Here is a 25,577-nt window from a genome sequence, read left to right as displayed (position 1 = left end):
GGAATGGGAGGTGCCAGGGGGCCCCCCAGGCCTCTGCTTTGGAGGAAGCAGCAAGGAGCAGCCAGGCTCTGAGACCAAAAGCCCCAAATGAAGCAGTTCATCTGGCAGGTGTTTTCCTGGCCCACCAGGCAGTGCTGTCATTGCAAGGTGCCCAGCCTGATGCCCTGCTGCCTAGCCCAGGCCTGGCACCACTAGGTGGGTGTTCGGGGGTGGTTGGTGTCGGAGTGAAGCATCACCAAGTTGTCAGCTTCTGCCAAAACCAACAGTTCTTCCTGTTTCAAAACCAGCTCCTCACCTACTCCCCTTGAGGTTTCTCTTTCCTATCTAAAGGGCCTCTGGTGCTCAGCCACTTCACAGAACAGAAATGAGTGACTCACCCCATGTCCAGTGACCGCTGGACACAATGATATGGTGGAAAGAGCACGGGGCTAAGCAACCTAAGACCTTAGTTACAAATGCTGTCAGCTAACGGTAACAGAGACCTGACCAACAGTGGCATACACATTGGGTGGTTTCATTTTCCTTTTGTTCCCATAACAAGACAGCCATTGGCATTGGCTCAGCTGCCAACCAAAGTTGTCAAGGATCCAGGCTCTTTTGATCTTTCCACTCCTCCATTCTGAGCATGTTAGTTTGTATCTTCATGCTTGTGGTTTCAAGTGTGTAAGATGGCTGCTGCGGCTCCAGACATTGCATCAGTATTCATCAGGGAAGGGGCTGGGGACAAAGGGCAGTGTCCTTTTTTTTTTTTTTTGTGGAAGAAAACAAACACTGTCACAGAAGTCACCTCTCTAGCTGACTTACACTTGTCTTTTTGGCCAGCGCTGTGCACCTTGGGATCTCCACTGCAAAGCAGGCGGGGAAAACAAGTGTTTTGGTCTGGGGCTAGACACCTTGCTGCTCTGCTCGAAACTAGGTATCTGTTAGCAAGAAGGATGGGGGTAGTGGGAGAAGGTGGGAAAGTAGAGGGTCTGTCACGGTGAGTTGAGCTCTAGCTCCCATTCCTGGGCCCTCCTGTGCATCCGCAAAACCCAGCTGCTAGAACCTACATGGGAAGGCCCCTAAGGATTAAAGGAGATCATTTGTGCTAGGTGAGAACACACAGTGGCAAAAGAATTTATTTGCTGACGTTATTATTGGCATAGAGCGAGGACTGTGCCCACTGGGGTGGGCTCAGAGCAAGAGGCACACGGCCTAGGCCCCTTCCCCCCCTCCCACCCTCGATGTGCAGGAAGTTCGAGGAGCAGAGGAAATCATTCGAGGAAAGAGGACCAGACCAGGGTGTGGAAGGGCTTGGATGAAAGAGGTGTCAAAGTGGCTTTGAGGAAACGAAAGTTTAGTCTCAGGGTGGAGGGGAGGAGAGAGGGAGGCGAGTGTGACCGGGCCCCGGGGGCATACTAGAAGGGGCCCCAGATTTATCTGGAGGTTCCAGAAGAGCAGGAAGCAAAAGACGCTCTCTTCAGACTCTGGCCAACTGGAGGGGGCGCCCCAGGGCTTCTAAACAACAAATGTATTCGGTGTGGGGTCTGTGTTTGCAGTCATGCTTATCTGGGTTTTTCACGGGGGTGGTTGGTTTCCAAGGAGAAGTAACCTTAAAAACATAAAGGCCTTGTCTGAGCTGAAACTGAGAAGCGCCACGGGGTTTCCCCCCTGAGCCCAGCCCCTTTCAAGAGGGTGGGGATACCGGGAGGTCAGTGAGCTGGAAGCCCCTGTCCCCGAACCTCAGGACTTAGGGGGCAGCTCTGGGGGAGCAGAAGATAGAAACCCAAAGCATCTCACTGGCTGGGAATCGGGAGACTTCTGTGCTATCAGGGGTGGGGTCTTAGATCTTTCTTTTTATTCCTTCCTTGTAGCCTCTCTAGAGGGTCAGCCCACGAGGGCAGGAACTCGTGCGTAGCACTGGACCCCACACCTAGAACAGAGTGAGAAGGTGCTTGATAAATATGCATTGAATGCATGGATGAAGTTGGGATAGAGAAGAGCAATCATCCACAGGAGGGAAAGGCCGGCACTTGTAACGTAACAAACACTACAGTGGGACCAGCTCCACACCAGGCGCTGTTGGACTTGACGGGTGAACTTAACTCCTTACAACAGCCCCACCTTCTCTCGTAAAGAAACTCGCCTTAGCTTAGTGCCTGCCGGACAGGCATTGCTTTCTTACACTGTTAGGACACTTCCCGTGAGCTCCAATAGTGGAGGCTGGGAAGTTCTGGCTGCCTGACACCCACCCACACACCCAAATTCCAGCAAGGTCTCAGTCTTCATTTGGGCACCAACCCCTCCATCCTAGAATGGAAGATTTTTACACCATTGCCTCCCCTCCTTGTTCTAGCATAACAAGTGGTCCAGGCTTGACCAATCAGAGCTCAGCACCCCCCCCAACAAATATGATTGGTTGAAGTGGGGTCCAAGACCTGGGCTGGTCCAACCAGAGTAAACCTTAATTAGAACTTCGCCTGGGGCAGAAGCTTGCCCTCCCCCCCTTTTTTTCTTTTCTTTTCTTTTTTTTCCAAACCTTGAACCTGGAAGGATGCTCTGAGAGTCAACTGCCAGAGAATGAACCAGACAGCAGAAGGTAGAGCAAAGAAAGAGGTACAGGAAAGCAAGTCCTGATGACATGCTTTGAGGCCCCTTGATCAAACTGCACCTGAAGTCATGATATTTCCAAATTTGGATCAATAGATTTATTTTCTGCTTAAGCAGGTTGAATTAGGTTTTCCATTTGCAATAGCAAAAGTCCTGCCTGGCAGGGTCTGAAAGTTTCAAGACTCCCACAGGCACATGTAGCTCAGGATCCTGTGAGTGGCATAGAAAGACTTGAGAGACAGCAGGAGACAGCTGGGCCGAGGGTTTTGACTGGCTGTTGCGGGTACCCACCGACATGCAGAGAATTTGATCTGTTTTATGTTGTTCCAAAAAGGAGAGCTAAGGCCGCAGGAGCAAACGTCTGAGACACTCATTTTAGCTCAGAAGGAGAACTTTCAGACAAGCAAGACCATCAATATTGGAGTAGCCTGCCTCAGGAGGGAGTGAGCGACCCGTCCCTGAAGGTATGCGAGTGGTGGCTGGCAACCCTCCGGCCCGAAATTTCCAGAGGGGATTCAGGCATCAGGTGGGACTGGGGTAAAGGGATAGATGCTGTCACGTGCGGCAGCTGACATTGGCCACACTAATGCAAGGGTGGCTCCCCTCTGGCCCTTGTGAAGGTGGGAGCATGAAGGGATCGGGAGCGGAGCCTGCAAATTCACAGCCTTCCAGCCCCAGGGGGCCTCCAGCCCGGAGAAGATGAGCAACCAAGCTCTGCAGCCATCTGCTAAGAAACACCACAGGGAGGGGACAGCAGGGCCAGCCCGGGTGCCACCGGGCTTTGGGTGAGGGCCCTGGAGGTCACAGCCATCTGGCTGGGAGGGCTGGGCGCAACCTGGAAGGGAGACATGCGGAGGGTAAGACCCTGGGGACAAGCAGAATCGCCTGCCCCTTCACGGCTTTCCCCACTCAAAGCTCATTGCCACCTCCCATCTTTTTCTCCAGGTTGACCCTCCCACCAGCCCACCCTGCGGGCCCACCACACCAAGGCCCCTCCATCCTTCTTGTCCCAGCTCTCCAGGCTGCCTCTGACACACTCAGGTCCCTCCTCTGCCCCAGGAGTCTCAGCTCCACCTGCCCCCCCTCCACCCTTATCGGTGGGTGTCGGGTCTCCCTGGCTCCGCTGGGCTCTCCTGAGGGCAGGGGCCAAAGGCATCTTTCCATCCCTTGTCCCTCCTGCAGGACTGGCAGAGTGGAAGCCCTGCCGTGGCTCTGGCACTTTCTGACACCCTGCACCTTCCTTCTGGGACCCGGGCCCCACCGAGTCGGACTGGCTCAGGCAAATAAGGAAACTGAGGCCACTCTGATACTCCCCGTCCTGTCTTGGCCTAAATGCCATTCCCGGTGAAGCAGAAGGCCTTGGAGCTGCGGCTGGACTGCCCCTCCCGGCCGGAGCCTGCCCAGCCTGCCGTGTGTGGGTCGGGTGGGTCACGGAGCAGTGAAGGAGGCGCTCTTACCCTACAGGATGCTGCAGGGACGCTTCTGTGGCCGCGTGGGCTGGGGGCACAGGACGGCCCGGATCGCCTCATCAAAGACGGTCTTCAAGCCTCGCTGGGTGAGGGCCGAGCACTCCAGGTATTTTACCGAGTCTGGCGGGGTGGGGGGTGGGGGGGGTGGCAAGAGGGCAGAAGCCGAGGTCAGGGGACGGCCCTGGGCAGAAACCTCTCCCGAGCCACACAGTGCCAGGCCGTGGGGTCGGGTAACCACTGCCCTTCACCTCCACTTCCTCATGCCTGGAACAAGGAGCTTGATCTCAAAAGGAGAGGCTAAGACCCACAAAGGCAGGTCTGTATCTTTCTTAGACACAGCAGCCCTTAATTTGTGGAAGGCAGGAAGGCATTTGGATACATTCCTGGGGGGGGGGGACAGGGAGCTCGAGCTACCGTGACTGAATCTCTCCACACCTCAGTTTCTTCTAGAAAACAGCCGCATACCTGCCTCCATGCTTCCACCAGGAGGCCTGAAGTGCTCATGGCTCAGGCACCAGGACCTTCCAAATGTCATCTGACCATTCCTTAGCATCACCTCATTTTACAGACGGGGACACCGAGGTTCATAGGTGGGGAGTCATCTGTCCAAAGCCACATGCTGGATGTTTCTCCTCCCCACCTCGGGGTGGCTGGGGCTATCAGTGAGGGAACGGGATGAGAGAGCTTTCCCTCCTCACTGAGGGGATTGGCCTTCTCCCACCTTATGGCTCAGGGCAGGAGCCTGGGGCCCAGACAGCCAGAAAGGCCAGCTGAGCCCCCACTGCCAGGGGCAGCATTCCCTGACCTTCTGGAAGGAACCTGTGTGAGTTCCCACACATACTTCAGTTTCCCTGAAGTAAGGAACCACAAAACCCCCTCTTTGAGAGGGCTGGGGGCTGATTTCAGGAACAAGAGGAAAGAGAGGGGCAGGAAGGAGAACTTTGTCCCCATGCTGGAGTTGGCTCTTCTGGGGGGAAGGAAGCAGACCGACTCTGATGGGCACCTGCTCCCTGCCAAGCCCTGAGCTGGGTGCTTCCAAAAAACCATGTGAAGAAATACTGTGATTCCCCACTTAGAGATGAGGAAACAGGGCAAGAGAGGGGGGAAGCCTGGGTCCCAGAGACACACAGCTGGGGAGAGGGAAGCCAGGACTTCCGAGGGGGCAGCCCCTGGAAGGAGGAAGCCCACAGATGACCTGGGGTTGGGAAGAAAGAAAAGGTGGGGCGGGGACAAGGAAACTGTCTCTGAGGCTCAGAGAGCATGTCACTTGCACAAAGTCACATGCTGGATGTCTCCCCTCTACTTGGGAGCATACTCCCACAAGGGAGCATGGGCAGTGGTCCCAGGGCCTGGCTGGGAGGGACAGAGTTCCCTTTGGTTCAGTCCGGGAGCCTCATCACCTTATAACCCTCTGTGCCTAGAAGGGTGTCGCTGGGCATCTGGCCACTGTCTCCCTGCAAGGGACCATAGCCAGTGTCCACTTCTGCCACACCCACCAACTGCCTCCTCCCTGGAACCTGCTGCCCTCTTGCTCTTCTTGGCCCAGCAGCATCCAGAGCAAGTGTCCTGAGCGGGGATCCTGTGCTCCCTTCAGCTCTGTTCCTGACCACCCTAGGACTCTGGTCAGTCCCCCTCTTTGTGCCTGAGCCTCCCATCAGTCTAGGACATGGTGACCTGGGACAGCTTGTCAAGCTGAGGCAGGTGGGGCAGAGGAGCTGCAGCGGGTGTGGGGGCAGGCGAGGAGGCAGCAGGTGCCCCTGATCGCCATGACTGATGGAGCCAGGCAGCCCGGCTTTGAATCTGGGCTCTGCCCCAGCCTGGCTGGGTGGCCTTGAACCAGCGACCCAGCGCCCAGGAAGTGCTCGGTCTTGGTCAGCCAGCCGTGATTATAGTGATTATCGGCTGGGGCCTCGACTCCACAACTCACCACCACAGGCTCGGCCAGAGACAGCTGTTGTCCGCCTCATCAGACCCGCAGGTCTCCTGGGCCTCCCCTTTGGCCTAGGCTGGTCCAAGTCAAGTTCAGAGTCACTGCCCCTGCCCCACCCTCACTTGGGATCGGCTCCCAGAGGGATCGGCTAGGGACCAAGGCAGGACCCCGAGCCACCTCCTTACAGAGGAGAAAGGACCTTTGTGGATCACTCGGGCCAGCTTGTGCAGATGGAGAGACTGAGGCCCAGAGAGGGGGAGCCACTTTTCCAAGGTCACACATACCATCGTGCTAGAGCCAGGACCAGCCTCCAGGCTTCCAGCCCCCTTCTCCTTGTCCCAAAGCACAGGCTTTAGAAGGGGACGGGTCACATGTTGGCCAGAGCGTCAGCCCTGGGCAGAAGGAGTTGGGGGATGCGCTGGCCAGAGAACAAGAGAAGGCAAGGGTACACCCCCATATTTGTGAGGAAAGCCAGCAGGCCGAGGAGCCAAAGACCCCAGGGTGGGGCTCGGGACCCAAGGCTTAAGAGGCAGCCCAAGGCCCCCTAAGGAAGATGGCCATGTCGCTGGACTAGTCACAGGAAAGGGGAGGTGGCAGCTGTGGTTTCTCTTCCTGTAGAGATGTGAGTCCCCAGAGCCCTCCCAGTTCCGGTGGAAGGAAGAGCAGTGGGGCTGAGGCAGGCCTGGGGTGGGGAGGCCCTACCTACTCAGGGGCCAAACCCTGGGCCTGCAGGACCCTGTGGCGAGGCAGAGTGCCCCGGGCCGCTGGGCCAGGGCTCATAGTGGTCAAACCCGGCTGGGGATGCCAGGCTCTTGGGCAAGTGTCCCAACCCCCGGCTGCAGGCAGGTCAGGACTTGACCTGGGACAGCAGGCCCAGGCGCCATGGGAGAGGCCAGACCCACCAGTCACGGCCTCCCTGGTGCTGGCAGCCTTGAGCCCCCGCGAGGAGGCCCCCAAGCCAGCAATTTGCTGTCTTGCATTCAAATCCCAGTTCTGCCACCTCCTGGCTGTGTGACCTTGAGAAGTCACTTTAGTTCTCTGGCCCAGTGATCAGGAGGCAAAGAGCAGTTGGGCTGAGGAGGGGGGCTGGGGAAAAGGTGGTGAGGAAGAGGCAGCAGGGAAACCACCCTTCAAACTAAGGCAGAAGCACCTCCTCCAGGAAGCCTTCCTGGAAAACCTAAGCTTGACTTGGCTGCTCGCAACCACAGCACACGTCACTCTCTCCCTGCCCCTGTCAGCTCCAGTGCGCTAACCTCAGCATCTGCTTATGGAGTGTGTATACTCCCACCACCACTACCCAGCCCCGGGTCCTGCCTGCATGCAGGCGCCGAGCTAGGGGCCTCCTGGGTGTGAATTCATTTGATTCCCCCAGCCACCAGGAACGATCACTGTTGCCACGTTCTGCTGGTGAGGAAACCCAGGCACAGAGACACAGGCAGGGTCACCCAGCCAGCACATGGCACAGCGGCCCGGGAGCCCCCTGAATCCCCAATGAGGCCGAGTCGGGGTCCTCCTGCAGCCAGCTCCCCTCTCTGAGCCGAAGCCCCATACCGATCTCCTTGGCCAGGGCCAGGCCCTGCGGGTAGGTAATGGGAGCCAGCTTCTTCTCCTTCAGCCTCTCGATGGTGTCCTTGTCGTCCCGCAGATCCAGCTTGGTGCCCACCAGGATGATGGGTGTGCTGGGGCAGTGGTGTCGCACCTCGGGGAACCACTGGGCAGGCGGGCAGGGGGCCGGAGGGGGCAAGGGTGTGCGGAGAAGAGGGGCACCAAGTGCGAGACGAGAAGAGGCGGCGCGAGGGGGCGAGGAGAAGATGCGTGAGGTGGTACAGGAGGGGGCGTGGTTGCAGGAAAAGAAGCAAGATTTCGTGAGAGATGAAAGGCAGGCAGAGGTCGTGCGGGGAGGAGAGAGGGGGCACGGTTATAGAGGGTGGGCAGGACAGCTAATGACCCCAGCCCCTTCTGCACCCCCTCTGAGTCTCACCCCAGCACCGGTTGGCACTGGGGACGCTCTCTGCCCACGCCCTCTGCGGCCCCTCCCTCTGTCGGGGTCACCTGCCCCAAGCCCCCAAGCCCCCAAGCCCCCAAGGCCCCGCTCTGTGCTGCTCACCTTGGCCCGGACATTCTCATAGGAGGCAGGGCTGACAAGGGAGAAGCAGATGAGGAAGACGTCCTGGGGACAGAGCAACGGTCCACGGTCACCCATGAGAGGGGGCCTGGAGGCATCCCGCCTGGGCCCTTCCACACCTGGGCAGCCCCTGAGCTGTTTGTTTATCCAACCCTTCTGAAAGGCCTGTCCTAAGTGGTGAATCCTCACGCGACCCTCTGCAGTCAGTGCCACTACCACCCCGTTCTACAGATGGGGAAAGTGAGGTCAAGGGCTTGCCACAGAACCCGTACTCCCCACCTGACGCTCACTACGGGTCATCTGGCCAGAAGCCCTTCCCTTGCCAGCCTGGAGGGAGAACCAAGGACGCCAGGGTCTAGCAACCACAGTTGCAGGCTTGCCCCCCATCTCTCCTCCCCTCCCCAGCACCCCTGGGACGCAGAGTCCGGGGCTCCCTATTGGGGCCCCATCCAGGGTCTGCCTGCCCCACCCATGGGGAGCCAGGGGGTGCCAGAGCCCCTGAGGCAGAGGGGCTGGGGAGATGGGCACAGTGAGAGCAGGGAGACTGAAGGAGGGCGGGCAGGGGCGCGGGGAGGAGGTCCGGCTCCGCCTGGGAGGGCATTGCTGAGACGGGCAGGGTCCGAAGCCACTGGCCCCAGGGCGTCGCCCCCAGTGGCAGCGGGCTGAGCTCCGGCTGGCGGCAGGAGGGCAGGGCAGCTCACCGTCTGTGGGTAGGAGAGCGGCCGGAGGCGGTCGTAGTCCTCCTGCCCTGCTGTGTCCCACAGCCCCAGGTTCACGGGCTTGCTGTCCACCATCACATTGGCTGAATAGTTGTCGAACCTGTGGGGGGACAGGAGGATCAGTATTGCTGCGTGCGGAGGCCGAGACCCAGGGAGGGGCGGCCACGGGCAGCCACACGGCGCTGGGCGCTCAGCTTTTCTTTTGTTTCCTTACTGATTCATTACATTAAAAAATGTTAAAGGCAGGTAAGCATCAAGAGGAAAATATTGTCTCCAATCACCTGTCTGCCCTGGCCTGCCCTTTGAGAGGTGATTTTGTGAGGCTGCACGCCGTTCCCTCTAGGGCTTGATCCGACTTTCCCCACCTCCTATGCTGGACTGAGGTCGGTCACCCCCGCGGCAGGTGGGGTGCCCCCCGAAGCAAACCCTGAGCCGAGTAGCTGGTACAGTGGCAGCCTTGGGAGGGGAGTGGGGAAGAGACAAGGAAGGGTCAGTCAGTGAGCTGTTACTGTTGGGGCTGCTGAAGACGGGGCGCCCCTGAGGGGCACGACCTGGGGTCTCTGTCTTCCATTGGCAGAAGGATGTCCTGTGGCGCTAAATCCCTGGTCTTCCAGCCCACCCCCAAGTGCACACCAAAAGCCAGCTGTTGCAGACAATGTCAAGAAATGCTACCAGCACACACAGGTAAGACACACGCCAAAGGGGTGCTGGGACAGGGGGTGCTGACAGTGATAGCCCAAATCTCCCACCAGCACCAGAGAGGCCTCCAGGGCAATCAAACAAGCTTCCAGGTTTTCTTTTAATTCAACCCAACAGTATTTCTCACTACACATACCCCTGAGAGGAAGGTGCTGGTGTCTCAGCCTGTGGGAAGGAAGAGTGGGATCAGAGAGGTATAGCGACCTGCCCAAGGCCACACAGCCAGTGAGTGAACAAACCAAGTGAGAAACCAGTTGTGTGTGATTCTAGCATTCCCTGCCCCGTGCCCCAGCTATGCTTCCACAGATGCCCTCACCTCCTGCCCGTGAGGGCCCAGGATCATCATTTCGTCTCTCCTCACTGAGGCCACCCATGAAGGCCCTGCTCTGCGTCCCCTGACCTGGCCCACTGAGACCTCAGGCTCCTCCTCCTTCTCCTCCCCTCATACACCAGCCAAGCTGTCTTCTGGGCAAGGCCTGCGCTGCCCACCTCCCTGTACTTGCTCCTGCCCAGAATGCCCTTCCCCACCTCTCTTTGTCCAAACATTCCCACTTACCCTGACCATGCAGGCTACCCACTCTCCAGGGTTTTTGTTCCTGTCTGTGCCTCCTTCTAGAATACGCTTCTGCCCCCTTTGACCCTTGTCTCCTATTCATGCTTCAACATCGTGCCCAGGCAGTTCCTCTTCTGTGGGGAAACCTCCAGGCCACCTCCTTCCCTGTGCCCCACCTGGAAGGAGCTCATTGTTCCCTCCCTCAGGCAACCGCTCTATCTCGACTTAAACAGGCAGTTAGTGTGTCTCTGTCTTGCCAGGGGCCATAGGCTCCATGTGGGCCGGGCCCATGCCTGCTTCATCTCCAGGCTCAGGCCTGGCACCCAGTGAGTGCATCGGAATTAAAGCAAACTGAACTGAAGCCCTTGGAATGCCCCCTCCTCCAGGAAGCCCTCACAGAATGCTGCTCAGGGACAGGCTGAAGAAGCCCTAATGCTTCAGAGTGACTCCAAAGACACCTGTTCTGAGAAAGACACACACACACACACACCCAAAAGTGAGTAGCCTGACATTTTTAACACATCATGCTTATTCATCCATGGAGTGTTCCAGTCACCTCTCAGTTCCACAGATGACCCACTCCCTATTGCCTGGAAGCTCCTACAGACTCTCTTCCTCTGACTTCCCACTCTTCTTCCCCCTTGCTCCTCCTCCCCACCCACCCCTCCTGGTGCCCAGCTGACTCTTACTCACTCGCCTCTAGCCCCATCTCAAGGTCACCTCCTCCAGGAAGCCTTTCCTGGCCCCCAGCCAGTCCAGGCCCCAGGCCAGCAATCTGCGCCAACGGCAGGCACCGTGCCTGGCTTGCTCCTCACGGCGCCCTGAGGCCAGCACAACATATGCCACATAGTCGGTGCTCCGTGTACCAACTCTAGATACCACCCACACTGCCGTGGGACGTCAGGAAGAAGGCGCTGTCCAGGGAGACACCGCAGGGCATGATGGGAAAAGAAGCACCTGGGTTGTCCTTGGCTTCCGTCAGAAACATTCCTTCCGGACACACTTAGGGTGTTGGGACACTCTCCTCTTTAATGTCCAGCCTGAAATTCTGGTGCCAAAAAGCCTCCCAAGATTCCTTGAGCCAAAGCCACGTGTCCTCACGGAGCCATCCCCAGGGTCTCAGGGGCCATGGCGATGGGGAAAGAGCAGGGTCCTGGGACCTCGTAACAGCACCAAGCACCAGATCTGGGGCTTGGCAGAAATCTAGGGACTTTTCTATGTTAGGTCTTGAAGTCCCAGGTAGCCGAAGACAAAAGAACCTCAAGTTATTCCCATCAGACAGATGGGGAAACCGAGGCCTCAAGATGTCAAGTAACTTTTCCAAAGCCAACCATCTCATAAGCAAAGGAGTTGGGATTCGGGCCTTGCTCCTTCTGTGACACCTGTTAGTGAGCAAGTGGACAAATGAACTGCAGGGGGTTGATTTCCCCAGGGACAGCCACCCAGAGCTAGGAGGGAACAGAGTTCCTTGCGAAGCCTCGTCCTGGCTGTGTGACCCTGGGTGAGTCACCTACCTTCTCTGAGCCTCACTTTCTTCAATGTGAAAAAAAAAAGTCCTTTCTCTTGGGGCCATTAGGAGGATCCGAAGAGACAGAAAACATTCAAGCCATCCCACGGGGAGATGCTGAGCAGCTGAGTGGTCTCATTTTCAATGTCCTCACACATAACCCGCTGGTCCCTCCCCAGAGGCCCAGCCACCAGAGCCTGAGGGATCACTGCACGCGTGCAGCCGGGATCCATGCCCCGGGGGTCCCCCTTACTTGAGACTCACTGGCAGTGGGGACCAGAAGAACCTTACACCCCCACCCTGGCCAGCCCTCACCCCTTTTTCCAGATGAGGAAACAGGCCCACAGACAGGAAGGCACTTGCCCAAGATCTAACAGTCAGTTGGCAGCAGATCTAGGCCTAGCCCTATTCCCCAATTCAGAAAATCTCACAGGCTAAACATGGGGGCTGTTTCATGGCTGGAGAGTCAGTGGTCTGAGCCTGGGTGAGGGGCTTCCCTGAGCTGTGGGAAGGCAGAGAGCTCACGTTTGCTGAGCACCCAGGGGTGTCAATGACTGTTCCAGGCCCTTCCTACTTAGACCACTTCAGTGGGCCCAGGGAGCCCAGGGAGCCGGTGTTACCCTTGTCCCCATGTTACACATGAGGGCACAGACTCAGAAACCGGAAGTGATCTGCCCGAGGTTACACGGATGGAGAGTTTTCACCCAGAGTCCGTGTGGCCTCTTTCTGCATTCCCAGGGCTGCAGGCCCAGCCCTGACCCTGGAATGGAGTAGAATAGGGGATTAGGGGCAGGAGGAAGGGGGCCCAGCACCCAGCATCACCTGATCGCCCCACCCAAGCCCACCCTCAGAAAGGAAGATGGTGTATTCAAGGAACCCAGGGGCCAGGGGGCATGCTTGGCTGGTGACACGTGGACCAAGGAGGAGTGACCAGGTCAGGTGGGCGTTGACCCCTGTTGGGCCTCGGGTCTCAGTCCTCGGGGCAATGGGGCACCGTTGAGGGGCTTCACCGGGCGGGGATGAGGTGGGCTGATGTGATCATATTTGCACTTAGAAAAGGCTCCTCTTGGCCACTGGATGGAGAAGCCTGGGAGGAAGGTCAGAGAGGAAGCTGGGGGGGCCAGTGGGAGGCTTACAGAGCTAGCAGTTTTATCACTTCTAGCTGGGGGAGGTGGGGGGAGGCAGGGGGGTTTCCCAGGCAGGGCACGAGGGGACAGGAGCGGGTGCATGAGCAGGGGAGGCTGGAGCCAGCCGAGGCAGTGAGGGAATCCCGCCCGCGGCACCAAGAGTATGGGCGAGGGGCAGTGAGCGCCCAGCAGAAGACGCTGGGTGTCCTCGAGTTCATGCAGCTCCAGGCTTGACTTGCCAGGAGGTGAACTGAAGGTGAAAATCGAGGACTGGCCAGTGGGACCTAAATTAACCGTGTGTTCTTTCTTCCCACCAGCTGAGCCACCCACTGGTGGCCGAGTTCTGACACCTTCTCAGAACATACCAGAGCATCCAGTCACTCCAGAGCATCACTGATGTGCTCGCTCTGTTCTAGAAGCTGGTGTGATAGCCGTGAACTGGACAGACCAGGGCCCTGTCCTCCCAGAGCCAGCAGGGAAAGTCAGATCAGGAAGGGCCATAAAGAACATCAAGCAGGGGGGGTGGGGTGATGGGGCCTGGGTGGAGGGAGGGACCACTTGAGACAGAGGGTCAGAAAGCTGATCCCTGAGCAGGGAACTGAGTGATGGGAAGGAGGACAGAGGAGTGGGGGAGGCTGGTGCGTCTGGGATCCGCAAGGAAGCCCAGGAGTCTGGAGTCAGTGGGTAAGGGGGATTAGGTAGGAGATGAGGCTGGGGGGCAGCTGTCATTCAGGGCTTCACATGCCAGAAGAGGAGACGGTTTCAGACGTGAAGGGGAGCCATGGGAAGGGTTTAGGCCTGGGCTTGGCTGCATCTGATTTTCCCTTTTGAAAACTCGTCTGGGGTTCCTTTTGAGAATGGCTGTAGGAGGAGAGGCAGAAGGGAGAGAGCCCCTATGTCACAGGCACGCAAGTGCAGGGTGCTCCTGCCTTGTTTTGGTGTCCCCAACGGCCCGCACAAGACCACCCACACAGCGGGCTTCAGTCTCCCCATGTGCGGCATGGGGGGGTTGACCCTGAGCTGAGCTCAGCTCGCCTGCTTCTCTGATTGTGAACCAGCACATGTGCCCCACCCCCCCGGCCCCAGCAAACCCTCCTGGCCCCAAGCCCTAGCTGCTCTCCCCGTCTTTATCTCTGTACCAGAGATCTCCCGTTTCCCCCAACTCCACTCTCCCCGGCGGCCCCCACCTTCCAATGTCAAGGGCTCAGCGTGACTTATCCCCCCCTCCCTGTAACGGGGGTAACAGGCATTGTAGCAGGAGCCCTGGAAGGAGGGCTTGTCCAGAGCTGAGCATCTCGGTCCTGGATGACACAGGAGGGTGACATGCAGGACCGGCACATCCTCTGCAGGGGCCAATGCGAAATGAAAATGGAAGATCCCTTGTGCAAAGGTCAAGAATTTCAAGATGGCCCTAGTGTCTGTCCCAACTCCCCAGAGTCCTGGGAAGGCAGACCTTGCCTGGTTCATTCTATCTGGCCCGCAAGGGTGTCCAGTGTCCTGAGGCCACCAGGGGCCACCAGGGGCCAGCGTTCTCCAAGTTGTTGGGAACAACTGGGTCTAGCCTGGTCTCTGTTCCTCCCACCATCTTGCGCCAGAGAACATGCCTTTCGGCTCCCTGCCCAGGGGAGGAGCCCCGGCAGTGAGCCTGGGATTGCCCAGCCCAGCCCTGCCCTGCCCTTATAAAAGGGGAAACTGAGGCTCAGAGAGGGGAAGTGTTTGGTCTAAGGTCCTTCAGCAAACGGGCCCCAGCCCAGCTGGGACAGGTAGAGGCAGGACAGCAGGCAGCCAGTGCACGGCTGGTGACAATGACCTTCTGCAGAAGCTGCCTTTCCTCTGGCCTAGAGCCAGCCCTCCTTCAGCATTAGGCGGTGCCTGATAAACACTTGATGACTGATGGCCAAGGGGCAAATATGGCAGGTGCGGAGAGAGATGAGCACCATCCCCAGGCCCCCTGGGGACTTGGGAGCCAAGATGGGGCCGAAAAAATGGTGTTCCAGGCTCCCTACCCCAGTTTCTTTGCCCTGTCCTTGCTGCCTGCCTTCCTCCGTCCCAGGCCGGGGTGCTGGTCAGTGTCCTGGGGGGTCAGGCCACTTGGCAGCCGTGAGCTTCAGCTTCCCCCGTGGGCAGCCTGGGTGGAATGCCCACCTCTCATGAGGATCAAGTGAGGGCACACATGTGTGATGTCTCATGCAGGGGCCAGCACACAGTAGGCCCTCAGTAGATGGAGGGTAGCCCCAGTGGATCCTCCTAGGGCCTCTCCACGAAGTTCAGTTCAGGTCAACTGAAAACACGTCCGGCGTGTTTAAGACAATGCACGGATCATAGTGTGCCTAACATACCGTGCTAAGCTCACGGGGTGACCCAAAGGAACTGGATGAGGCTCCCTGCCCTCCAGAGACTCATAGTCATGGGAAAGATCAGATAGAGTCACTCTGGGAAGTGAGAGGTCCCTCGGGCTGGGTGAGAAAGGCTCCCGGAGGAGGGGCCCTGGAGCGGGCCTTGGAGGTCTTAGACACGTGCAAAGGAAAAGCACCCCAGGCAGAGGGAACGGCTTGAGCAAAGGCCCTGAGGTGGAAATGCCCAGGGAGTGTTTGGTGGGGACAAGTAGACAGAACATGAGGCAATGTAAGGGCAGTGATGCTGGAAGGGAAGGTTGGGAGAAGCCCGCCCGGAGCCTTGAATGCAGTGCTGGGGGTGGGGACACTGTCCTGGGAGCGATGGGGCCGCCGAGGGCCGGTGCTTCCCCAGGTACCCTTCCGTCCCGAGGCTGCCACCCACAGGACTCCTACATGGCCTCGAACGACGGCCCTGCCTCCACACCCGCAAGAGGGCAGGGCCTCCCCCTGGCCTCCAGATGGCACTGCCCTCTCCCCTAACAGCGGCTGCCCCGCGGTCCTGGTGTCCTGGTGTCAAGGCCCTCGACTGCCTCCTTTTCCTCCACAGCCCACCCTCCCTCCGCTTCTCCTGCCGAGGCCCAGCTGGGAGGCCGCTCGTCCTGCCCCATCCGCCCAGTTTCTCCCGCTCTGCGGGCCTGGGCACTGGTCGTCACTGCCCAGCTCAACCTTGCTTACCGCCTCCCGATGGGGTCGTCAGGCAGCTCTGCCAGGCAGAGACCCCCCCAGGGGCCCACACAGGGCCCGGCACACAGGAAGTGCCTGACAAGGGGGTGGGCTTGGTGATGCGTGTCTCCCCATCCTCCCGGCTCCCCGCCCCGGCCCCCGCAGGACTCACACGGTGGGGATATACTCTCCGGGGAAAGCGTTGGTGGTGTAGCTGATAAGAAGGCAGGTCTTGCCCACGGCTCTGAAAGACAGGAGGTTCGAGAGGACAGCGGTCATGGGCCCTGCCCGAGACACTGGGAGGTTTCTGGGTCCCCTAGCCCAGCCCTCAGGGAAGACCCAGGCCCACCTCTCTGGGTCTCAGTCTCCCCACCTGAGAACGCCAGTATCAGGGGTCCCAAAACTGAGTCGTAAGAGTCATCAGGGGTGTTTGTTAAAGGGCAGACTTCAGGGTCCTCCCTTAGAGATTCTGATCTGTGGGTGCAGGGCAGAACTGGGAATCTGTATTTGTAACAAGCTTCCCCAGGTGACACCAGTGTGGGACATAGGGTTAAGAGCCCAGGAGCCCACTGAACCAGACAATACCCAGGGACCTAACCAGGCCTCTGCCGTCACACGCCTGGGCTCCAGATACCAGCTCCACCACCTACCAGTGGCCCAGCCTTGGGCAAGGCACTTAGCCTCCCTAGGCCTCAGTTTCCCCATCTAGAACATAGGGATCCGAGGCGTTCCTCCTCCTAGGAGTGTGCTGAGTAGTAAATCAGAGGAAGCCCATAGAAGCAGCCAGCACCGTGTCTGGCAGAGCTTAGCGGCTAGTAGTCAACACTAGGGGAAGCCTGTCCCTCCCTCCTCTTTCCCTCCCCCCTCACCAGAGAGAACAGCAGTTAAGAGCATGGAGTTTTGAGGTCAGAGAGACCCGGCCTCATATCCCATGAGGTCTTGGGCAAATTACTTAACTTCTCCAAGCCTCAGTTTTCCCACCTGTAAAATGGGCCTAGTTTTAGATTGGTGGGAAGACCAAATAGAGGGGGCGTGACTGAGTCCAGTGCCTGACACAGCAAACGATAGTAACTGCCATAACACGCGCTGTCCTCCCCTGGCCTGCGGGTCGGCTGGGCTGCGCGGGGGCGCGGGTGGTGCGGTGGGAAGGCTAGCAGCCAAAGGGGCAGCCCTGGGCCCCCCAGCCCCACTCCTGCATTGTCACTTCCTGTTCTCAGGAGGCCGGCCACCTTCTTCCCCCCCCTGCCCTCCCCAGAGCTTGCCACCAAGGTGACTGAATGACTGGAACGTTGGCTCCTGCCCTCCCCTCCTCAGATCAGATACAGAGCGGAAGTGAGCAGGGCTGGGCAGGCGGGCAGATGAGGCCAGGCCAGTGTGTCGGAATCAGCTGAGGGCTGATAAATGGACCTGCTCCCATGAGATCTATCAGAGCCAAAGTCGGTCTGTCATGTCAGGGCCACTGTGACCCAGGCCAGGAAAGATCTGAGTCTCTCCAACCTCAGGCTGCCCCTCTGTAGAATGGGAGAGTTGGAAGGGAGGCCTGCCCAGCTAGAAATGCTGGGGTTTACTGGGTTGGACTCACAGGAAATGCCAGGATGCACCTGTGGGCTGGGCCCTGAGACATCTGCTGGCTGGCTCCAGAGATCGGCATCTTAGACCTCATTAGAAAGAGGCCCGCGGGGACATGACAACCTGAGGTCACTGAGGCCCACGGGGACATGACAACCCGAGGTCCCTGAGATCCCGCAGCTGAGAAAGCCCCTCAGCCCAGCCTAGCCCACACTGACCCTCCCAATCACCCTCCCATGCCTTCTTCCCTCCAACTTCCCTTCATGTCCCCCTCCCCCTTCTGCTCATCACCCACATCCCCCACACATCCTCCCCAACCAGGCAGGCTGAGGGGGGAGGGGAGAGCCAGGGAAGGGGGAGGGGGAGGAGGTTAATATTTATCGAGCACACTATGCACAGGACAGCCACTCAAACTATGTCAGGTGACCCCACATCAATCCTGGGGGCGTGGCCTCTTCCCAGATGGATGAACTGAGCTTCAGAGAGGCTCTGTGGCTTGCCCAAGGACACACAGCAGTGCGAGCCAGTGACTAGAGCCCGGGTCAGCCGGAGGACAAAGGCCAGATTCTTGGTTCTCCACCCCTGCCCCTGCATCCACAGAGCTGAAGACAGGTCCCATGAGAGACCTGCTCCAGCTTTCAGGGTGCAGGGGAGGGACCCCAGGCACCTCCACCCACCGCCACCCGGGCAGCTTCCGGAGTAAAGTAGGCAAAGAGGGTGAAGCTGTCCTCTGCCCACCTCAGGGGCCGTCTCTGGGCCCCGGGACAAGAAGGGAGCAGCTCCTCCCGCTGCCTCCCAGGGACTCCTACATCTGCAGGGCAGGCGGGTGTCAGGGATACCCCAGTAGAGAGCTTCAGCCAGGGGAGGAAGTTCAGCCAGGTACCTACCCATCTCCCACCACCACACACTTGATGGCCTGCATGGCGTCCGGGGCCTGGGAGGCAGTGCTGGTGACTGCTCAGGGCAGAGAGGGCTTCTGCGGGCTCCAGGGGTTTAGAGAGGCGAGGCGCCTCGGCAGAGGAGGAGCAACAGTAAGACAAGAGGTAGGAGGAAGCGGAAGGGGAACTTACCCAAGCTGCTGCCCCAACAGCCGTTTGCAGAAGGCGGAGCATGCGGTCTGGCAGAACAGCTCGGGGCCCCTCAGGTGCTGGGCTGGGGCACCCGCAGGAGACCGGGGTACCCTGCCGGCTGGGGCCTCACATCTTGCCCATGGGGGAGGGCCAGGGTTGTTCTCCAAAGACGTCAGGCTTCCAGGAACCCAATTCATCTCAATTCTAAGTGTTAAGCATTTAATGAGTGCCTACTGTGTGCCAGGCATAGTATCAGGTGCTGGTGAGTCCAAGGTGCAAAAGGCACAGCTGATCCCTGGGGCAGATGCGACCTGCCACGTGTCAGGGGGGATCTCCAGGGAGGGGACCTCAGAGCTACATGGAGGGAGAGCTGGGGCCTGTGAGCATTTGAGCCAGCACTCGGAAGCTCGCCAGAGAGAGGACTCTCCCGGTGAGGGGATTGCACGAGCAACACACAAGGCTCCCCCAAGCAGGTGCGAGCATGGGGATCCCAGAGTGCGGAAGGACGGGAGATGCAGGGGGACAGGGGGGCAGGAAGGGGGCGGGGGCCCCGCTGAGGGAGAAGAGGAAATTAAAGGGAAATGATGGGCAGTGCTCCACATGAGCCAGTCCTGTGCTCAAGGCAGCCTTGGGGGACCAGGCGCCCTGGAACGAGGCTCCGTGGTGCACTTTAACGATGGGCAAATGGGAGGGTCTGAGAAGGCAGCTGACCCACTAGGACCACCCGGCCTGAAACCAAACCCAGGGCCAGGTGACTCCAAGTTCTTCTGGCACCTCAGCTGCTGAGGGGACAAAGCCGGAGTTCTGCAGCTCGTGGGGAGGGTGAGTGCTCCCCCTTAGCCATGAGTCAACTTGGGATCTGAGCAGCACGGCATCTCCCCGTGGGCTCCGAGTTCACCTGGCTCTTACCGTTCATTTTGCCACTGCGCCCCACACCCAAGGGAAGAAATAAGCTGAGCCACTGGTCACCCAGCCTGGACTGTCACTTAGGACGAACCAGGAAACCACAAGACAGTGGCCGGCTCCAATATGTGGCCAGTCAATAATTAAAACCAGCCAACAAACTTTGATATCTTTCCTCTGTCCTTTGCATAAGCTGAGCTGAGATGGTGGGAAACACTTCACGGTGCTCAGACCCGGTCAGGAAGGGCAGTGGCCCCCCCCATGACCCACCCTGGGCTTTCTCCCTCACAAACCCCCTAGGACTTTATTCTGGGTGCTCCCCTGTACCTACCTTCTTTTTCCCATCCCCTGCTAGCCCCTAGGGCAACCCCTGTTGATCTAAACAACAACAACAAAACCTAAATACAATGTGATATCCTGGATTGGATCCTGGAACAGAAAAAGAACATCAGTGGGGAAAGTGGTAAAATCCAAATCAAGTCTGAAATTGAGTTGACAGTATTGTCCCGATGTTAATTTCTTAGTTTTGACAAGTGTCCCGTGGTTATGTAAGTGATGTTGATGTAAGGGAAAACTGGGTGAAGGATATAGGAGAGTTCTCTTACTATCTTTGTGACTTTTCTGTAAATCTAAAATTGTTCCAGAAGAAAATGTTTATTTTTTTAAAAAGGAAAGAAAGAATAATGCACTTCTTTGGGAAGACACGGTATGACTTCCAAAGGGGTATATGTATGGGTTTTATCCCCCGTTCACCTCTCTAGGGCGGGGCTTCCTTTTGCAGTGAACAGCCTGCCCAACCATACAGGGCCCTGGTGGCCCTCCAGGCCGAGAAAGCCACTTCTCCAAGACAACCCAAGCAAAATCCTCCCTGACTTAGGGCCATCAGACTCCCTCCTGCATGCATTCAAGGATACATCACTTGAATACCTAGCATTGGGCTTGATACTTCAGGGAACACAAAACCCAGATTAGAAAGCTGGCCCCGAAGAACCTGCGCTCTGCGCTGAGAGTGACCCAGGTGCCCTGAAACCCCTCTCTTGGGATGTCCCGATCTGCAGGCGGCCCGCAGGCTGTGTGGACAAGGCCAAGGTTGGCAGAGGAGCAAGATGGGAAGTGAGCAGCCCAGACAGCAGCATCCAGGTGGACGCAGGACTAGAAGGACCGTAGCCGCGACTGTGACATCCAGCGTGACATTCGTGGCTCTGAGCGCATGCCTGGAGGGGGCTCTGTTGCTCCCCCACTTTACAGAGGAGGAAACCAAGGCACAGAGAGGCTCCCTGACTTGCCCAGGAGGACACACTTGTGGCCACTACACTGGAAATAAATGTGGGTTCTCCTTACAGGTTCTCCCTCCTTTCACAGATGGGGAAGCTGAGGCCCAGTCCTTGTGACCAAGGCGAAGATGAGCAGCCGAGGCCTCCTTGCCAATCCTCTCCACCTGATCTTTTTCTTTCTTTTTTAAGTGTCCATATTGAGATATAGTTTGCATACAATAAATGGATCCATTTAAAGTGTACGATTCCATCCATTATACACCCATGAACCCCTCGCCACGATCAAGATACAGAACCTTACAGAACATTTCCATCACTGCGGAAAGCTCCTTCCCTCCCCTCACCACACACATAAGCTCTGATGTGCTTTCTGTTGTTCTACATTACTTCACATTTTCTAGAATTTCACAGAAATGGAATCACCCAGTATGGGACCTTTTGCAGAAGGCTTCTTTCATGCAGCATGTTTTGGAGACGCATCCATGCTGCTGCATGAGCCGGGCCCGTCCCCTCGCGCCAACGGGCAGGTTCCAGCACGGGGATGTGTCACACTTTGGTTATTCATTCAGTCCTGTCCTCTTTTAACCACACTGAATCACAGAACCGCGGGGCCTCTGGGCATGCATGCAGAGCTCACCAAAGGCCATATTTACCCAGCCCCGCCCTTGCACCACTGGTATCCAGCGCTTGGTTCCACAGAGCAGCCGCCCAGCCCCTGCTCACATACCTCCAGTGACGGGGAGCTCATTTCCTTAGGAGACAGTCTCTTCCATCCTCAGGCACCTGGGCCTGTTACAAAACCCTTGTTCATTTCAGCCCCAGTCCACCTCCCTAGGTGGTCCTCACAGAGGTCCTCATTCTTATTCTGAGGCCATGCAGATCAGGGCATTCCCTCCTCCTCACCACAAGCCTGAGGATTTGGGAAGCACGGCCTCCACCCGGTAATGTGCTGATAAATGTTTAAACTTCTACTTCTGGTTTGATTATTTTTGCTGGGATGTAATCTTCCATGATATGAATGTATCAGAATGTATTTATCCAGTCTCCTGTGAATGGATCTGTGCGAGCTTTGCAAAGCTGGCTTTACAAACAGCTCCACTATGATGCATGTGGACTCTGGAGGTGGTGGGTGAGGTCTCTCTAGAAATGGAGCCCCAGAACTGGAGGCCATGTACATCTTGGCTTTCAATAGAGTGAGGAGTCATGTTTCAGGGGCGCTCAGAGTCCACATCCTCGCCCACACTTGGCCTTGTAGGCTTTATACTTCAGTCAACCTCATGGATATGAACTGGCATCTCATTGTGGGGTTCTGGGGGACTTTTTTAGATTTTTTATTTATCTATTTATTTATTTTTAAAGATTTTATTTATTAATTTATTTGACAGAGAGAGAGCACAAGCAGGGAGAGCAGCAGACAGAGGGAGGGGGAGAGGCAGACTCCCCACTGAGCAGGGAGCCCGACACGGGGCTCGACCCCAGGACCCCGGGATCATGACCTGAGCCAAAGGCAGACGCTTAACCAACTGAGCCACCCAGGGGCCCATCTCACTGTGGTTTTAATTTATATTCACTTACTTCTGGTGCCATCGAGCATTTTTGCAAGTATTTATTGGATGTGTGTGTTTCCTCTTCCCTAAATTACCTCTTCATATTTTTTTGGTCCACTCTTCTATACTTTTATATTTATTTGAGGAAGTTCTTTGTATACTCTGATTTCCCAACTTAAATTGCTAAATGCATTACATATCTTTTTTCCAGTCTTTGGGGTGTCTTCTTATCAGTTGTGACTTTTAATTTGAATGTAGCTTCATGTAAACTTCTTCCCTGGTGATGTTGCTTTTGGAGTAAGTCATAAGAAATCCTTCCCTACACCCCCCATTTCATAAAGATGTTCTCCTATGTTTTCTTCTAAAACTTTAAGTTTTGGGGCGCCCAGGTGGCTCAGTCATTAGGTGTCTGCCTTCGGCTCAGGTCATGATCCCAGGGTCCAAGGATCTAGCCCTGCATCAGGCTCCCTGCTCAGGGGGAAATCTGCTTCTCCCTCTGCCCCTCCCCCCTCGTCCTCTCTCTCTCTCTCTCTCTCTCTCTCTCTCTCTCAAATAAATAATATCTTTAAAAAAATAATAAAGCTTTTAAAGTTTTGCTTTTCATGTTCAAAGCTTTACACACTTGGGGTGGATTTTAGGATATGGGGAGATACCGAGTTAATTTTGTCGTTTCCATCTGAGACTGCTCTGGCACAAAGCGCTGAGGCGCCCCCCCTGCCTTTCCCCAGTGAGCCCGCCCACCTGTCTCCTGGCAGGTGTCTGCCCGGGTGTGAGTCGGCTCTTCCCTGAAGCCAGCACAACGCTGCCTAAATTACCGAAATCCTATGCCAGGTCTCTCTATATCTGGCAGGGTAAAAATTCTCCTCTCTTGAACTTTTTCAAAATGGTTATCCCTGACCATTTGCTCTTTCGTATAAATTTGAGAATAAGCTTGTCAAGTTCCGAGAAGAACTATGTCAGGATTCTAATTAGAATTCCGTTCAATTTATAGAGGAATTTGGGGAGAATTGACATCTTTGTAATATTCAGTCTTCCTACCCATTAACGTGTTATAGTTCCTCTTTATATCTTTCAATAAAGTTTTATAATTTCCCCCCAGAAAGGTCATGCACATTTTCTCATCAGATTTATTCCTTGATACCTTATTATTTTCAGTGTCATCGTAACGAACACCTTTGAAAATTGCATTTTCTGTTGGTTGCTTCTGTGCCGGAAAAATGTCAAATTTTGCATATTGGACTTATATATATGGCCATATGGATGGAAATTCTTATTATAATTTATCTAGAGATTTTGCTACTAACAAGTCTAAGACTATCTTCGTAGATAGCCTTCATTTGTGGAAAATGACAGTTTTACTTCTTCCTTCCCAAGTTTTATAATATTAATTTCTTGGGGTGTCTGGAGCCTTTACCATAGTGTTGAATAGAATCCGTGATGATGGGCATCTTTGTTTTATTTCTGATTTTTAAAAGAGTGCTTTGAGCGTTTCACCATTAAAGATGATGTAGGCTCTTGGCAGATATTCTTATCCATTAAAGAAGTTTCCCTGTTATTGTTAGTAACAGCAGTTTTGTTCTGTTTTTATCATAAGGGTTTAATTTTATTGAATGCTTTTTTTCTGTGTCTATGGAGATGTGAACAACACTAATCCATTTTGCTGGTGTTCAACTACCCATGCATTCCTGCATAAATCCAATTTAGCCACTCTGGGGAATGCTGCTGACCCTAGTCCCTCACTAGCCTTCTCTTTTTAGTAACAGAGCTCAAGGACTTGTAGCCTGCCATGCGCTCACCCAGCTCAACCAAATTTCTCAGTGTCCCTCCCAGCAAGGTGCAGCCTTGTGATTAAGTGTGGAGGGAAAGGGTGCGCATGGAATTAATGTGGGCAACTTCTGAGCCACCATCTCCTCGAAGGCTTAAACCATTTATCCTGTCCATCTTTTTTGCCCCTCTCCCCACTGGCTAGGAAATAGAAATGCTGGTGCAATCCTGGATGGGTGGGGGATGGTGGATCAGGATGGCTCCCTCTGGACTTGAGACAGAAATACACTGTGTCTTCTTTTAGGCCCTGTGTTTTGGTGGCTCTTTGTTATCACAGCTTAAACTACACCCCAAGGAATGCTGTCCAGATGATTGTCTTGTGTGTATAGTTGACTTTAACTTGCCAACATGCGGGCGGGGAGGGTCCCATGTTCAACAGTGCAATTGGCCAATCGTGTTCCTTCCTTTCTTGTTTTGTCTTTTGGTGGGGAGGGAAAGGGGTAATCAAGGTTGTGCTGGTTTCACTAGATGAGTTGGTGAAATTACCTCTTTTTCTTTAAAAAAAAAAAATCATTTATTTATTTATGGGGAGGAGGGGCAGAGGGAGGGGGAGAGAAATCATCAAGCCAACTCCCTGCTGAGGGAGGAGCCCCAGGTGGGGCTGGATCCCAGGACCCCAAGATCATGACCTGAGCGGAAACCAAGAGTCAGCCATTTAACCCACTGAGTCACCCAGGGGTGCCTGACATTATCTCTTTTTCTAATTTTAGAGGAGTTTGGATAATATGAAATTATCTCTACCGTGAATATTTTATAACATTAATAAAGCCATCTGGGCCTGGTTTTAGAATTATGTGAGAGAAGAAAGTAGTAGCTCTAAATTACTAATTCAATTTCTTTAGTGGATACAGAACTATTTGGAATTTCTATTACTTCTGGAACCATCTTTTATATATTTTTCTAGAAATAGTTTATATAGCTTTTTATTTTGTTCGGGTTCTCAAATTTATTGCTAGGAATCTATTCATAGTATTATCTTATAAACTTTTAGTGTCTCCTTTTTAATTTCTGTTATATCCCTTCTTTTCATTCCATATTGACTTTTTGCTTCCAACCTTTGTTCTGAATTGCTCCCCAGATTTGTTAGTTTTACTAAGCTTTTCAAAGAACCAACTTTTGGCCTTTTTAATCCTATTATACAATTTTTTCACACTTAACTAATTTCTGTTCTTACCTTTATTTTTCCTTATTTTTTTCCTTTGGGTTTATTGCATTGTTCTTATTTTACTTCTCAATTTTGAATGCTCAGTTCATGTATTTTCAGCCTTGTGTTCCTAATAGCAGTTTTTTAAGGCTATAAATTTTCCTCAGATACTTTAGCTGCAACCTACCATCTTTTCTTAATTGTGGTAAAAAAAAGACATACAATCTGTCACAACCTACAACTTTGATATGTAACATTTTATTATGTTTTAGTTCTATGTATCTTAAGATTTTCATCCTGATTTTCTTTTTGATCAATGAGTTATTTGAAAGTGTGTTCATTTTCAAATTCAGGGAAGGAATTGTTGTCTTTTTGTTAAGTTTTCTTAGTGGTATTGTGGCCAAAGAACATGGACTGCATCACACTAATGCTTTTAAATTTGTTGAGACTTGCTTTATGTATGAGCTAA

At 55.2% G+C, this 25,577-nt stretch overlaps 1 protein-coding gene across 2 annotated transcripts; it reads right to left on the bottom strand.

Annotated features, from left to right (window-relative positions):
* Positions 1–2,676: 2,676 nt before the first annotated feature.
* Positions 2,677–18,393, bottom strand: RAC2 (Rac family small GTPase 2). 2 transcript variants are annotated; one of them, XM_045872584.3, is made up of 7 exons: positions 18,234–18,393; positions 15,950–16,021; positions 8,815–8,932; positions 8,096–8,158; positions 7,540–7,699; positions 4,047–4,178; positions 2,677–3,424 (listed from the first exon to the last, which is right to left on the bottom strand). In XM_045872584.3, the coding sequence occupies exons 1-6, from the start codon at positions 18,266–18,268 to the stop codon at positions 4,048–4,050; spliced, it is 579 nt and encodes a 192-aa protein (XP_045728540.1). In that variant the 5' UTR covers positions 18,269–18,393; the 3' UTR covers positions 2,677–3,424; position 4,047. The 2 variants fall into 2 exon arrangements, with proteins under 2 accessions (XP_045728540.1, XP_045728541.1); XM_045872585.2 differs by lacking the exon at positions 2,677–3,424 and having other exon boundaries at positions 4,051–4,178; positions 7,533–7,699; positions 18,234–18,379.
* Positions 18,394–25,577: the final 7,184 nt, after the last annotated feature.

The sequence above is a fragment of the Mirounga angustirostris genome, unplaced genomic scaffold (genome assembly GCF_029215605.1).
Source record: "Mirounga angustirostris isolate CCGP_5_RB_7025 unplaced genomic scaffold, mMirAng1.0.hap1 SCAF_5, whole genome shotgun sequence".
Classification (NCBI taxonomy): Eukaryota; Metazoa; Chordata; class Mammalia; order Carnivora; family Phocidae; genus Mirounga; species Mirounga angustirostris.
The sequence above is the reverse complement of the archived record's forward strand: the minus strand, read 5'-3'. Positions and strand labels throughout refer to the sequence as shown.

Bases quoted from the DNA above. Each gene is read 5' to 3' on its own strand.
- RAC2 (XM_045872584.3), bottom strand. From the start codon at position 18,268: ATGCAGGCCATCAAGTGTGTGGTGGTGGGAGATGG. The intron at 8,159-8,814 runs GTGAGCTGCCCT...CTCTGTCCCCAG, and splicing joins CGCTCTCCTACCCACAGACG to GACGTCTTCCTCATCTGCTT. The intron at 4,179-7,539 runs GTATGGGGCTTC...CCACCCCGCCAG, and splicing joins GGCCCTGGCCAAGGAGATCG to ACTCGGTAAAATACCTGGAG.